General features: G+C 37.8%; 1 protein-coding gene across 1 annotated transcript in view; it reads right to left on the reverse strand.

Annotated features, from left to right (window-relative positions):
* Positions 1-252: 252 nt before the first annotated feature.
* The window catches only part of SPAG6 (sperm associated antigen 6), a 36,225-nt gene continuing 19,634 nt past the window's right edge, over positions 253-16,843 (reverse strand). Inside the window, exons 5-11 of the mRNA XM_069859483.1 lie at positions 14,780-14,985; positions 13,764-13,937; positions 11,528-11,680; positions 8,996-9,187; positions 7,683-7,799; positions 3,927-4,072; positions 253-1,735 (exon numbers count right to left, since the gene is read on the reverse strand). Of these exons, the coding sequence (XP_069715584.1) occupies positions 1,669-1,735; positions 3,927-4,072; positions 7,683-7,799; positions 8,996-9,187; positions 11,528-11,680; positions 13,764-13,937; positions 14,780-14,985 (1,055 nt within the window). The 3' untranslated portion in view covers positions 253-1,668. The remainder of the gene's footprint in view (positions 1,736-3,926; positions 4,073-7,682; positions 7,800-8,995; positions 9,188-11,527; positions 11,681-13,763; positions 13,938-14,779; positions 14,986-16,843) is intronic.

Genomic DNA, 16,843 nt, shown 5'->3' on the forward strand with positions numbered 1-16,843 from the left:
CATACAGCAAGGTACTGTGCATCCCCTGCTCCTCCTGAAGAGTGAAGTCTTAGAGCACAAAGTACCTCACAGCAGGAGCACAACTCTCTTTACAATTAAACCTTAACACAAAATAGCCCATCAGTGTTTCTGTGAACTGATGAAAAATATGCTGACAAGAATAAAAGAAAACAGTCATGTGGAATTTGGCAGAGAAAAGCCACTTTAAATAATTTCCAACTGTAATAAGTCTTTGCTCCTGTTTTATAAGTAATAGAAGAGACTATCCCTAGTTTGTAAACTCATTCAGTTAATATGTTTAAGAAAGTAGACAAGTTTCTCTCCTGAGGGGGTTTTCGAATATTGTCTTTCCTTATGGCTGCCAGTATTTCAACATCCCATTTCAGAAATAGTTTGTTACTCTTGGGGGAGAAAAAAAAAAAACACCAAAAAAACCCACCCAACTGCTGCATATGAGGAAAAGAAAAATGGTTTAAAGAACAAAAATTGGTGAGTGACATTTACATATTTGGGAATACAAAAGGGTTGTATGCTGCTCCCTGCTGCTACAGCATACCAGAAAAGTAAGCAGAACATGGAAGTCTTCTCACTCTACATAAGAAAACAAAAACATTTCCAGGATGTTCTACAAACAAGCAAGCACTCATATCTCACACAACCTCCACGGCAATATGATCTGCAACTTCAAGACTACATTCCAACTGTGTTTCAACTCAACTCGGCAGTGATTTCGGCTCCTCAAGAATAAGTATTGAGCAGCCTTAGTCCCATCACTCAGATGAGTTGGACTCACATATCCTCAGGTTTCCTCTGAACGTGCTCAGAACTTTGCTAACAGTGTTTCTGCAGCCAGGCAAGTCTCTCTTCTGAGCCACACAAATTTGTTGCTGATACAAACAGAGCTGAACCTCCTAGTGTCCTTCCCTTTGTGCCCGTGGAAGTTCTAAGTTCACTCTGTCCTTTCCAAGAGGAACAGCAATGCATACACCGAACGGACTACTGCTCCTTTCATCCACAGTAAATCTGCTTTAATTAAGAAGGCTTTTACAGAAGATGTATTACCTGCAATGCCAGAACCACCACAACATATCACACAGAATTCAGCCCTTCCATCATCAACAAAACTAATTATTTCTTTATTTAGCAGCTACTAACATGTTTGGAGATGTAAAATCACATCACTTTACTTTCTGAAAGGTAGCAGGAGAAGATACCTCAGTGCAGAATGGATTCCATAATTAGAAAAAGCACAGGGGCCAGCTTTTCCCCCTCATCAAGCTTGGGAAACTCTAAACAATACGCAAAGGCAAAAGGGGAAAATGGTTACAGTACTGAGAGGCTAAAATTTGAATGAGATAATAACAAACCTTTCTTGTGGAAGGAAAAGGAAATGACTGATTCTAAAAAAACTTCTGTGATAAATCATCACCCCTACATGAAATTCCATCCATATAGGCAGCAATATCTGCTGGCAATGTTAGAGACAAACAAAAAGGAACAAAAGCTTAGCAACCAGTAAGTTTAGAAAGAACAAAATATAGCTTGTTGGAATTGCTGAACTCTTTCAGTAGTTCAAACAGTAGAAGGAGACTTCAGAATCAAGAATTTCAACAGCTGTATTTGTATTACAGTCATAAAGGCACACATGTGAAACACAGCTTTAGAAGTTTACAAAACTGGATGGTAATTTTCCACCCTTTCCAGAAGTGTCTCAGGATATCCAGGGGAATAATACCTGAAAGAGAAACATTTTGTTTTTGCATTAGACTACAAGGCATATTCTGTGCTAAGTAATAAAACACTATTCATATTTCTACTGATCCTAGCATTAAACTCTGGACAAGGAATTCTACTGTTATTCCCCTACGATGTTTTAAAAGCCTGCTTTTTGACTTCAGTTATCATTTATACTTGGAAGTCAGGTTTTCAAAAATACATTTAGCTTGTTTTAGGGCATTTAGGTAAGTGGCTAGTTTTTAGATAGGTTCAGCAGCCATAAGCATTGTCTTTACTGAGAAATGTAGATGTTAACTTCTTCTGAAATTATAGCCTTTAATAAAAAAGCATGGGTTTACACAGAACCATACGCTGCCAGGCGACAATAGTCTACTGCTGTTAGTCAAGCACACACCCCAAAGCTAATGTGACGTCTACATCAATGCAAGAGACATTGATTCTGGAACAAAAAAAAATTTATCACAATGACCTTCTGTCTCTAATGCCAACTCAAGGACCGAGATTATCCAATCGGTTTTCATTAGAGTAGGACTCTATGGTGCCATTATTGTCCTGCTGTCATTCAGTTGGTTTTCCACAATGGACCAACTACATGCTTCCAATATGCAAGCATCACCAAAGCTGCATTTAGTTCTTGTTTTCCAGGTTAAAAGTATCTGAAATGTATTCCTGTATTATTCTAAAAACGTACATCTCTGTACATTTCTGGTTTTGCAGACATGTAAATTTTCATCTCTATGCCCAGGAAGATTTAAATGTATATAGAGAGGAACGCACTTCCATGTAATACATGCCTCAAATATATTCAAGTAGAAATCGCCAATGTTTTCACACTGAAGGGAGATGCATTTACCTTGTTGATTTTTATTTTCTGAATGATTTTTGCATAATGTTATTCTTTCTAAAACTCATATTATTTCTCTGATTGTAAACCTAAGTTTTCAATGCATTATTATATTCAGTCTATAAACAGCCTAAAATAACAGGTCTCCAGGACAAACCCAGAGCTGGAGTCTATTACAGCAGCTGTGCCTCGGGCAGCACAACCAGCACTAGGCAGCAGCACAAAGAGGCAAGCTGGAGATGCTCGAAGGGGCCCTTTTCTTCATTACATCCCAGCCTACATGAGTAACCTTGTTTCATTTACACGAAAAAAAAAATAGCTGCAACAAAGAAAAATTAATTATATCCAGAAAAGCCTAATCAAATGCCCTCTTTCCCTCTGAAGTGTTAGCTGAAGAATAAAGTTTCTTTATGATTTTGCTTTTACCCATTTGACAGCCACCGGCTTTTCCTTCTGGTGACAAACAGGGCTTCATTTTGTGTGACTTAGTTTGTAGCTACTATTAGCTGAAGAACTCTGTTGCTATAATTAAAATTGATAGTGCAGATTTTCAGAGCCTGTAGAGGGAGTGCACACATCCGTTTGATGTGTTGATGGAGTGAAGGACTGGTAAATGGATATCTAGAATCTAGGAGGGCATTTCTCTCATTATTACAATTTAGGATGGTGACATTTTGACTGTAAGCTATTTAATAGTGTTTCTGTATTCATTAAGGGCAAAGTTCAACTTGGTGCAGACAGCTGGTGTATGGTCCTTTTATATAACACTTAAGCCTCATGATGAGGCTGGGGGAGGAAGGGCAGCTGTGGGCAAAGCAACTGTGCAGGAGAGACTCTGGACCCTCTGTACATCAGAGGAAGTTTCAAAGGAGCCTCTGAATACACTAGTTCAGATAGACTCTTAGGGAAGTCAAAGATGCAACCAAAGATTCACCAATACCTGTATTTTGGAGCTTGAATAATCCACAAGTAAGTTACCAAGATAAACTAAACTTTGCACAGACATGAATTAATACAAGACGGTTGTGCTGAAGCCTTGCCTATCTGCATAGTGCAGGACTGACTTTTCTTCACAGTTTCCTGCAAGAGCCTGATTATTTGGGCTTTGTTTACAGACAAAGAAATCTGATTCAAAAAAATAATCAGAAAAGAGAAGGTGCTCAGAAGTATGTGTCTAGCAGTTGTGATACCTCTGGGACAGTTAGTCAAATGTTATACTGTTTTATTAAAAACAAAATTCATGTAGAAGGTACATTAATATTTTAAATGCTTGCTTTGTGTTTTTCCTGTGAAAAACATCTAACAAAGGTATAAGTTTGAATTTTCTAGATTTTATTTTCCCTACCTTACTACTTCCTCTGGATAGCAGCTCTTAATAGCGCTGATATATTCCTGAAGAAGTGATCCAGGTTCTGCATTTATTTCTTGAATCTTTTTAAGTCCCCCAGTTGTTACAAAGAGACGGCGTGCTTTGCTGTCATGTGGTAACACCTACACACAGAAAAGTACATTTAAAAAAAAGAATATTTTCTTTCAAAGGAATCTGTATGCTACTAGGCTCAAATACTGCTTATCTGTTTTTAATTCAGAGGACAGATAAAATGGAACATCAGAGGTATAACATTTGTAATGACTATTGTATTTTAACACTCAGTTGTACAGGAAAGAATATCATAAACCAGCCCTTTAATTTAATGTGTACATTAATATATAACATATATAAAAATAATGATTTGAACATTTCTATTTAAGTAAATAATATTTCTTGAATTATTCCTACAGAGACAATAAGATTGTGGAGATTAAATAGATAATAAAAACAGAACACTAACATGGAATAACAACAGCATCTGTTCCACTTAAGCCAAGTTATTCAGGTCTTTTATGTCAATTCCCACAGTTTAATTGTAGAGCAGAATTTTATATCATTATAATGATCTAGTATAGATTCATGCTGGAAAACAATACTGAGAATTGTGGCAAGTGAACAATGCAGCCTTGAAGCATTACATGCTACTATTAGATTCCTAGATATTAAAATCCTACAACACACTGTGTAGCCATGGAAGGCTTTTACAAACACACACACACACACACATAAAGCAAATATGTGAAGTTTGTGCAGCCAAAGGGGATGAGAAGCAGAAATGATCAGACAATACATTCTGTGCTCCCTGAGTGATGCTAATATGCAGCTCTGTCCAGAGGATGGGAGGGAGGGAGGTGGGGGCTGGGCCAGGCGAGGGAGAATGACAGCGTGTAGTCCATAGGCCCACAGGGCTGCAATAATATTAAAAAAAAAAAAGGGTGGTGGGGACGAAGAAAAGCTAATGCAAGACGTCAGCTGTATCTGACGGTTTTAAAAACCAACTCTGCGAGTTACGTCCTACAAGGGCAAAAGCATTTTGTAAGCCTTCACATTGGTCAGACAAATCAAGCCATGAATTTGTCTGTTACCTCAGTGTAAAACAAGAGCACAGGAACAAGAAGGAAGGGATTGTCTAAAAGGATGAAGGAAAATAAGGACAAGATTTCTGATATGCATACAGGGAAATCGCCTTCATTTTTCTGCTCCCTGTAAGCTGTACAAAATCAACAGACAGGTAAAGAAAAAAATAGAGAAGCATAGAGACACTTCTCCCTACTATGTGCTTCACAGAAGTGGTAGGAACAACTGTCATCGTTTTGTTGGGGTAATCGACATGGCTTTTTCCATTTAACTTCCACAACAAGAACTGCCAAGGAGGAAGTAGCAAGACGACAGGATGTGGCCCTTGCCTTGCCTTCCTCCTCCACACTGTGACTCCCTTACTGGATAAGGCAGAAGAAAACTCTCATGGAAGAGGCCCTAAAGACAGACAGCACCTCTGAGACACAGTCCCTTCCCCCAGTCCAAACTGAGACAGCACAGAATCATACAAACTCTGAAAAGGACAATGCTAATATGACACAGCCCAGCACCAAGAATGGATAGCATCTCACTCTGAAGCACAGCTCAGAAATAAGGCTTTTAATGTGCAACAAATAAGCCCACAGAAGTAATACACCACATCTCTAACAATAGGAAATTCCCAGCCTGGGGTACAGGAGAGAAAAATGCTTTTACTGCAGAGAACTTATTTTTAAATGTACACTTCAGAAAACCAAGTGTCAGGCAAGTATATACTGTTTAATACAAAGTAGGAGGAGAAGAAAAACAAAAGAAAACATCACCTGGCATGAAAGGTACAAAACCACTTCAACGGCAAACAAAATTCAAAACTACACCCTGGGTAACCAGTTCCTAAGCACTCAGCTCATTAATAGCTCTAGTCAGCACACAGAACCAAATGACACTGGATTCTGTGCAAATCTTTAATCTTTGTACTGACTTAGCAAGAACACAGGACAAATCTAAATGTGGCAGCGTACGAGGAACCTGCAATTACAACAGTAGTGCTCCCACATCTGAGATAATCAGAACTGAATATCAAGAATGTTCTTCTTGGCCATTTCCAGAAGGAACATCTCACCAAGACAAACAGGTACCCTCTGCTAACAGATCGCACTGCAAAGTATTGCACAGAGGATAGTCTATAGTTGAGCAGGATTCCCAAGAGCTGGTGAAAATTGCAGACACTGGAAATCTCCTGATTAATTAGCAATTACTTAAATAATCTGAAATATTATTAAATTGTATCACTTTTTATACATTGTGCTCAAATCAACAGTGTAATTAACAACAAACAGTTTCAAATTTTGAAAGGAATGAGAAAATATTTGGGGTTTTTACACTTACTCAATGGAGAGTGAAAATTAATGAAGACACAAGTCATGAAGCCTTTATACTCTAGATTATTGTAAAATACCTGACTTTAAGTCACTCCTGTACAGATTGCTTGTACTTCATCTAAGACAGATGTGACTGGAATTTATGTGATACATTGGCTCGATGAAAATACTTGCATGTGAGTTAATTTTCCACTTATTCCACAATAATCTCACAAGACAAGGGAAAAAAACCACCTTGTTTATAAGCAAATGTTCTCCTAGTCTTAGGATGGCAGGTTGCGTACATAACAGTATCAAGCTTTATCAGACAAGAGAATGGAATGCTCCAAACTACTTCACAGAATCACAGAATCACAGAATAACCAGGTTGGAAGAGACCCACCGGATCATCGAGTCCAACCGTTCCCATCAAACACTAAACCATGCCCCTCAGCACCTCATCCACCCGTGCCTTAAACACCTCCAGGGAAGGTGACTCAACCACCTCCCTGGGCAGCCTGTGCCAGTGCCCAATGACCCTTTCTGTAAAGAATTTTTTCCTAACGTCTAGCCTAAACCTCCCCTGGCGGAGCTTGAGGCCATTCCCTCTCGTCCTGTCCCCTGTCACTTGGGAGAAGAGGCCAGCACCCTCCTCTCTACAACATCCTTTCAGGTAGTTGTAGAGAGCAATGAGGTCTCCCCTCAGCCTCCTCTTCTCCAGGCTAAACAACCCCAGCTCTCTCAGCCGTTCCTCATAAGGCCTGTTCTCCAGCCCTTTCACCAGCTTTGTTGCTCTTCTCTGGACTCTCTCCAGAGCCTCAACATCCTTCTTATGGTGAGGGGCCCAGAACTGAACACAGTATTCGAGGAGCGGTCTCACCAGTGCCGAGTACAGAGGGAGAATAACCTCCCTGGACCTGCTGGTCACGCCGTTTCTGATACAAGCCAAGATGCCATTGGCCTTCTTGGCCACCTGGGCACACTGCTGGCTCATATTCAGTCGGTTGTCAACCAACACCCCCAGGTCCCTCTCCTCCAGGCAGCTTTCTAGACAGACTTCTCCTAGTCTGTAGCACTGCATAGGGTTGTTGTGTCCCAAGTACAGGACCCGGCATTTGGCCTTGTTAAACCTCATGCCATTGGACTCTGCCCAGCGGTCCAGCCTGTTCAGATCCCTTTGCAGAGCCTCCCAACCCTCCAGCAGATCGACACTTCCATCCAGCTTAGTATCGTCCCCTTCTGCAGGGGATGCTGAGACTTTCTTCAGAGAGACTCCACCTTCGGAAAGATAGCTTCCTTGCTATATGGAAAACAATTACCATATCACTCATCAAGCAGAGCCTTTTCTTACCTTGCTAAACTGCCCAACAATATATTTCATAATATTGGGAGGAGCATCATGCAGCAACAATTCAAGTGCTGGAAGATGTGTACATTTCTGAAGGATGTTCTTTAAGGCTCTCTTAGTCTATTGAAATACAAAATAAAATTTCTATAGTAAGTCATCAATGAAAACAAGAACTCATGTCATATATCACTGAAGTCTGACCAAGAAAAGAAAATGGATCGGAATTCTCAGAGCATTTTCTGAATAAAAAATATGACATCTATCAGGTCACTTAATGAAGAATCAATTTTCTACTTAGATATATTAACCTCAAAACCTACAGTGCATCACATTTGTATTATGTTATATATGGTCAAAGTAATGGCAATTTTCCTTTGACTACAATGGAAGCAGGAGTAGACCATTTCAGTAAATTGAAGTAATGTAATATAATAAGAAAGCTAAATCAAAACACATTTTGAAAGATGGTATTTTAGAAGTGGCTAACTGGGAGAGTCTGGAATAGCAAAGCGCACAAACGTCCAGGCAGGGAGGGAAAGAGAGAGTGAAACAGTTGTAGCTTAGTGATTAGTTTCTGAAAACAGACCCAATGTTGGCTGCTACAAGCAGTAACAACCTTCTTGGGTAGGATTATATGTACAGCTAATTTGGCCTTGATATTTTGGTGACCACTGAAAATGACTATACAAAATTTATTTTATAGCTCTGGAATGTTATACTTCAGCAGAATCTACAAGAACACAGTACAACGCAGGAGACCATATCCTGCCATATTATACTCTTCACTCAGTTCATTTACTGCCTCTCAAAAACACACTTTGCCCAATGGCAACTCTACTAGCTCCCACACAAGGAAGGTCCCAAACACAAACTGTCACATGTTTTCAACAGCACAGCTTTGAGTATTTGTTACAGTTTTATCGTGATGATAAAAGCGTAAGAAAATCTACAAGTATTATAATACTTTGTGCAAGACCTTATACTTAAAAAAAAAAAAAGTAGATAATTAGAAATAAGTCACTCATGAGAAATCACAACATTTATGCTGTGATCACAGTATGCAACTCTGATCTAAACTGGGAAGAAAAAGAGGGACTAGACTGCTGTGGCAGTACCATATGACTTGGTAGGCACCATGTGCACACCCACTAAGACTAGATAGTCCTAAGAAAATAACACTCAGCCTGTGGACACCCTACACCAGGAAATCTGTGACTCAATGAACATCAGTAACAGCACAGACCATTTAGTAGTTTTGAAGCACTTACACACGTTGATTAAAATAAATATACTGCAGATACTACAAATATACTTGCTTTCATTTGAAGATCTTCTGAACTTCTTGTGTCCATATACATAGCAAGCAGTGTGGGTAGCACATTTGTTACTGCAACAGCATGTGCATGCTCAGGAGTGTGCCTTCCAATCTGTCCCAAGGCCCAAGCAGCTGCTGCCTTAATATGATCTTCATGCTCTTCTATCAAGCAGGCACACAGTGGTGGTATTCCCTGTAGCAGTAATCAAAAGCACAAACTTTACAAACCTATACCGGGGAATGACAACTTGAAACTCATAAAGATTGTTAGAAAAGTTTCTCTACTTGCACTCTTCTCCTAAAATAAGCTATAAGAGAACACAAGCTAGTGATGTCATATTTTTACATCATCATGGCTAGCAAGAATTTTGAACAAATATTAATAAAGCTAGTTAAAGAACTAGAGAAATTTGATGTTTTAAGTCAAGAAGGCAGTTTGAGCTTACATGAGCTTACATATAAATTTAAGGGATAAAAGGAATGCATGACATAATTCAGGCTGTACTAACAGTAAAGGCTTCAGTTGCATCAGACTAAAAATAAAATAACTTGAGTGTTTATGAATCTATGAAAGAAGTTTAAGACCAGAAGGGCTCAATCACCAAGTCTTTTCTTTTTTTTTTTTATCCACAGCACTAATTTTCAATTTGACAACCTCTGCTTGAGTCCAGCAGTTCATGTCTCACTCATCCAATCACTTCCAGAATAGTTTCAGCTCTTGATTTGAAAACATGAAGAGATGGAGAATACTTAGCCCACATCCAGCTCTCATTGAAGTTCTTCTTGTTCAGGGTCCTTTCTCCAATGGATTACTTAGTAGCTGGTATTTTATGTCAGGATATTTCAGTAGGAATCATTTCATTCTACTTTGGGTAAGGCAATTCTACTAAACCTCTAACCAGAAACCCTTTTTCTCTACCCCATGATTCATTCTTTAGTCTTTGCTGCACACTCTTCAGGTTTTTTTCAAGATCCTTTTCAAATACAGAAAACAGAACTATATACACTAGTACTACAGATAAACTCCTCTTTTCCAGTAATGCATCATTTTCCACTCTTATTTCCGCAAAGGGCTTAACTGTGTCTCTTTTTTAATTTTGGCCACCGCACTGCAGCAGAAGACAACAATGAAGCACTTGCCCAGTATGACCCCAAAAATAATTTTTCAGAATTCATCCTTTCCAAGACACAGTACCGCTGAATGAAGCTATCACTTCACATCTTAACTTCATAGATGTGTAACTGCATGTGGTTATGCCACAGGACATTTCTTTCAAATGGTGCCTGCTTACCAAGTCCTGTCCTCAACAGGATGTAACTCTCCACATGCTTAGCTTCTCCTAAAGCAAATCATTTATAAATTGGGGTTTGGATTTATCTGAGTTTCTTCTGTAGATCATTCATTAAAATATTTAACTCCATGAGAGTTTGCACAGACCCCTACACTGCACTCCCATTCAGTTATTGCAGTAACAATTACTACTCTTCAAAAATTTATCACTTAGCTGCTTCCTTACTAACTTAATCATGGATTCATCCCACTCAATGTCAAGCACTCAATGGCAGGAGCATATTTGCTCTAGGCATCCCTGAAAGCGGAGAGACAGACACATCCAGAGAAGAAAAGCCTCCACAGAGGGCAAAGAAAAAGTATCTATTTATTTAGTTTTCAAAGGCAGAAGAGCATTTTTTATCGCTCCTACCATCCCTGCACACTTACTAATGCTATGTTGTAGCAACTTCCATTTTTCAACTTACATTCCTACTAGAAGACATTTCCGTTCCTCCATTTTTGTTGTTTCCATACATATGTATATTTTACTTGACTGACATAGTGTGAAAATGGGCCAGCCATGGTCAGTGAAATTATTTCCTTCCTCCTGTCTTTAGTTAGCATTATTCAAATCAGAATATATCAGGATGAATCTCACCTATTGCAAATATTGTAGATTCTCTCCCTTCTGTATCATTGCCCAGCAGAATGTATTTAAACCTGAAAACGTATAGCTTATCTCATTGGAAATGTCACTTGCATAACTGAATCAAGCCTTACTACTTTAGAAACTAAGGTCTCTTCAAGTCTGAACATTTCTGCTGCAAGACTACTCTAGTTGTACTAGCAGAGTCACGCTAGCACAATGAAGAATAAGCTATTAAACATTCTTGTTTCAAAAAGGGTTTTGATGTAGCCACAAATGTTCATTTTAAGTGGAAACAGATCACAGAAATCCACTGACTTATTTTCTGCACCCATACAACTGCAACACTGAAAAAATCACATACTGTAATAAAAATGGATGCTTGCAAATTAATCCAGGACATTTTATAAAAGGTTCAATTTCATAAAGATGCACTTTGATCACATTACAATACAATTTCAGACACAGCAAGCAGCAATATTAGGAGAAAGTGCATTTGCCAAGAGCAAGTATATAATTCTGACACAAAATACAGTCTCTGCCCATGTTAATTTGTATCGCTCTCTCAGAATACCACTGAAGAATTATAGGAAGACAATAAAGTGATAGCTAACCTTGGAGACAATCACTGCCATTGACAGGTTCTCCGAATGAGCTGCTACATAACCAAGTGTCATGATGCCAGGCAGTCTGACAGTCCCTCTGCAGCTGCCAATACAATCAATCACAGCGGCAACTCCACCTGCATTTACTATAAGCTGTGAAAGCTGAAAAGATAAAGAGAAGAGATTAGATACTGTGAAGTAGCAACAGGCATAAAGCACTACATTAGACAAGACTTTAAATGTATTACTCCAGATTCACGAAATAAATCTGGAATAAGAGTGATGTATCATACAGACTATTGGGCACTAAGTGCAGCATGAAGTTCTCAGGAACGAAGCTGTTTTGCTACTCTGCTTTTTATTGACATTACTGCAAGGAAATCAGAACTCTAAATTCTTGATGCTGTGTAGCACAGAATGTCATATTCTCAACTCCATTAGTATACACCAAAGAAATGTGCAAATGACATGAATGCCCTTGAAGTCACACCTACTGAGCCAGATATTAGCACCTACCCATTCTCAAGCCAACATCCTATGTTCTGTGCAGGGACAGAGGGAAAGGCCCACTCCTCTGCCTGCCTGCATTCTAGACAACCACTAAAGCATAAAAGCCTTTGTAGATCCCTCCATTGACCATGAAGCCAAAGACAAAATAATTTCATATTATGATTATTTTCTTCTGTCTTGTTAGGTATGTCCCATTTTCCCCAAAGATCCCAAAACAAAAGGAACATGTTCTTCAAAGTCAAAATTAAATTAACAAAAACAAGGTATGTGGATTTCCAATCTAGTTGATTTCTATAAACATGAAATCCACCTTTGTCTTACAGCCTTTAAAAGGGGATTGTTTTATTCATTAAACAAATTTGAAGTTATTACTTAGGAAAAACTGTTTACACAACTGTGAACTGCACACAGCGCAACCATGTCCTACATCTGGGCACAGCCACGTGTGATCAGACACACAGAGCTCCTGCACAGACAATCCCTGGTGCTGTGACCTTCAGGCCCAAGATAGAGATGCAGATAGAGACCCAAGATCCAAAAGCCACAACACTCACTTGACTGACACAGTCAGCTCCTCTAGAAATATCACTTCCCAATCTGTCTCTCCTGCAACGTGTTGCTTGAATAGAGTTGCTCAGAGATGGACAGAGATCACTGTCACTCTGAAGTCAAATGTGGATTGTGACTTCCTACTGGGATCACCAAGATACTTTCTACAGCTCCTTTGGAGAGCTGCTGGAATGGCCAGTTTCCCCTACATGAAGGATTCCGTGCTAGCAGTACTTCTGACTTTACCTACAGTCTTGTGAGTTTGATAGTGATATCACCTTGATAGTGACAATTTCTTCACTTTTTTGAGAAAGTGAAGTCGCATTGCTCATGAGGTGCAGAGAGAAAGGAGGAAATGTGACAAGACTTCAACCTTTAATCATCAGCCGCTTAAAGACTAGCATGCTAAAGAAACAGCACAATATTCACGTTTAAACACTTCCCAGTTGTTAAGCTAATATCGTAATTTTGAAATGGCTGCACTCAGCATTAGCGCGTTCCACAACTACATTGCTTGTATTTCATTCCAGAGTCATTTTTAGAGCCTTTTAATTATCTCTGTAGTCTGACAGATTAACATAGTTATAATTATTTGGTTTTCCTATTTATTTTGTATTGACTTTGCCAAACATCCCCACCTTCCTGAATCAATTATTGGCAAAACAACTGCAAATGCTGAGACTCAAATTACAAACTCAAGCTAACAAAAGAAACTATCATCAGTTTAATAACAAATAAGAGAATTTTTTACCTTCACTGTCATTGAAAAAATAATTAAAATGTGATCCTAGCACTCCAAAAGATCCTTTGAAGAGACACACACCATTATTTGTTATAGGATGATCTTGTCATTTATTAGCTGGTATCACGACTTCTGTGAGGCTTTTCTCATTATATTTTGAATATCTAGGACTGACAATACTGTCAGCCTAAAACGCCATCTCTCCACTCCATCTTATGGAATGAAGTAGCTAGGTATACATCATATGATTCCCAGTTTCCTAGCCCAATTCATATTCGATACACATCTCATAATATCAGCAAGCATTTCCATATTTTTCCAATGAACATGCCAAACAGCTATTTGCCCTCTCTTTCAAAAAGCAAATGACAGAATAATCCTGTATTTTATTTAAAGTGTAAAACCTAATGATATGACCTTGTATTTGCATTTTCAAGGTTTTACCTCAGGCGTATGCTTTGCTATCTCTCTAATTAAAGTTGCACCATTTTTCTTGACATATTCATCTGAGTCCTTCAGGCATGTGAGCACAACTGGGAAAATTTCTGCTTCAACCACCAACTCTGCAAGATCCACTGAATGCTTTGCTATTTGGCTCAGAGCTGACAGCACCTGACGCTAGTAAATAAAAATTGTTATAAAATCAATAGTATACAAACATCCCACAACACACACTCCTCCTGCACACAAAAATCTATTGCATCAAGAAAAACAAAGCAGGATAGGGAAAACAATTACAGCTATTTTACAATTCACTGAGTCAATTCATGCACGAATATAATGGCACAGAACATTCGCTGATTCCTGAATAAGTTTCTCCTTTGTTTTATCCCATTCAAGCTTGCTATGTATTAAAAAGAAATATATATATACCATGTAAAACTGTAATTTTAAAATTTAGTATATTCTAGAGGCTGTATCTTTAATTGCACAAGTTTATTCTGTCAGACTTTATATTAAAGAATGTTTATCTATTTGTTTGAAGTGGCATTTTTATGTTGCCTGAGTAAGATGGAAAAATTACATTAAGAAACAATTTTTTGTCAATATAAACTCCTGTGATTAAACCTTCACCAACAGCTATTCACATCAGACAGTATATTCTAAAATACAATAACACATTTAATATTAACTGGTTTATAATGCAAGACCTATTTTTTACTGAATTGTGCAAATTTTATCTATTAAAAAAGTTTGTTGCATTCTTCACATACTATCTAATTCTAAAACATACTATTCATTTTAAAGATTAGTTTAGCTGTTCCTCACAGAGCAGCAATTTTATCCAGTAGTTGCGAATATGTTCAGAACTCTTTGTCACTAACTATGTAGTTACATTTTTTTAACACCCAAAACAAGAGCTTCCGAAATAAATACACGCATCAGTGTCTTTGATTCAATATCAAGTAATGACTGGTATAATGGAGATTAAAAAAAAAACCAAACCAACTTAAATGTACCTTCAGCTTAGCATCGGGGTTCAGGATCATCTGAGCTAAGTGAGCAATAGCTCCTGCATCCACTACTGTCTGTGCTAACTCTGGAGAATGCTTTGAAATATCACCGAGAGTTGAAGCAGCAATCCTTTTTAAAGCAATTTCTGGCTCCTGAATACAGAGCACTAAAAGAGGAACAGCTCCTGCATCCACCACAGCTTGTGACAGTTCTGTAGGTCCAAGGAAAGTAATTAAGTGAGTATGGGTGACTGACCCTTGTGCAAGCCATTTTTCACCCTGACAGATACAGCAAAGGAAAAAGGGGAGGGTGTAGTTCACTGTCTCGACATCTGCATTTCAAATCAGCCCTCCTGGTTTCATAAACCGTGTGGACCAATCCACAACTGAAAAGAATGCAGGTCAATAGATGGACCCCCATTTACATGCACACATTTGAGGTAGATTAGGCTGAAATGGTTTGTTATTCTGTTTTCTTTTTCTTTTTTTAAAGTAAGCAGATGTCAGCTGTTTAAATCCTGGCTATTCTACACTGATCAATAGGAAAGCATTTTATGCATGGCTAACAACAACACAGAAAGCCAAAGTACCAAAATTTTACCAACCACCTAATTAGAGAGCGTTTTACCCTCTTTAAATGATAAGCAGATATTAGCATAGATCAAATGCCAAAAACAGAAATACAAAAAAACATACATAAAAGATTTATCTTACATAAAAGATTGGAAAAATGGAACTTGCTGATCAAAACCAGGTTTTGCTACAATACACAGGACAAGACAGAATTTATTCTTTAATGACATGAAAATGTCATCATACACAATTACACAAATGAGAAATATCATCAGTGGGATATTGTGTGCGAGAGATTGGTACAATATCCTTAACTAACTGCACCTAAAATAAAAAAAAAATATAAAAAAAAAGGAAATCTGAGCATATGATTAGCTGACATGGACAAAAATTACACTATTAGAAATTCATTATCTGTCTCCATGTATGCAGCATTCATCACAGTCCTAAAATAAGAACTAGTGGATATCAGAAGAAAAAAATTATACTATAACCAAGCTGTGCTATTTTAAAATGTGTTGAAAAAGTGGTAAAAATCATGGGGGATTCAATAATCCATTAGGTTCTTAGTACAGTTTTGCTACACCTTATTATGCATATCCACTATTATCTTTAACATTTATCTTGAGTTACAGTACCATGGCAACACATGGCTGTTGTATTTCAAGACTATAACTTAGCTCTTGATTTATAGTCCACCCATAAAGAGATTTTCATACTAAGAAAAATATAGCATACTTGATTAAATATACATAGCCTAATACAGTTTTTCACTAAATCTGTAAGTCATGTCATCATTACATTGTTAATATACAAATAATGTTCCTGACCAGATTTCTTTTCAATTAGTGAGTTATAGTCATACACTCCAACACAGGTGATAAGTCAAATACTTACTGTATGCTACTTTATTACATAGTATTGTAAAGAAAGTATAAATATTACCTCACAAAATTATAATAAACAATGCAGTGATTTTAAAACTAATACAAAATTAACCCTTCAAGGTTCACTTCTCAAATAACTATTTGATGGAAAATGTAGAGTGTACACCCTCCAAATACATACAAATCGTAAGATTTCAACAAAACCCAAATTCTATATCTTCAGTTTTAAAATTTTAATTAAAAAAAATTAAATATACCCAAAACGTATCTGAAAACAAACCTGAAAACTAGCTCATCAATATAAGTGGCATAACCTACATTCAGCTTTTCACTGGAAAAGCCATACTTGATTTACTTAAATTGTATTTTGATGCTGCACATTGACCAAGTGGAATACATCATGAACCGCTGACCAACGGTCCAGATTAATCCACCCAACTGTGCCTCAGAAGCAACGTCAGAGCAACCAACTCAGTCGCCTGCAGTCTGCTAGGATACTAATATCAGGAAAATCATGTCAAGAGGGATAGAATATTGCTAGAATAATGGGTTTCTTTGATGCCTTATGAGCTGAAATCACAAAAAAGTAACCATAAAAGTTATTTTAAAA

The sequence above is a fragment of the Phaenicophaeus curvirostris genome, chromosome 6 (assembly GCF_032191515.1).
Source record: "Phaenicophaeus curvirostris isolate KB17595 chromosome 6, BPBGC_Pcur_1.0, whole genome shotgun sequence".
In the NCBI taxonomy this organism is placed as follows: domain Eukaryota; kingdom Metazoa; phylum Chordata; class Aves; order Cuculiformes; family Cuculidae; genus Phaenicophaeus; species Phaenicophaeus curvirostris.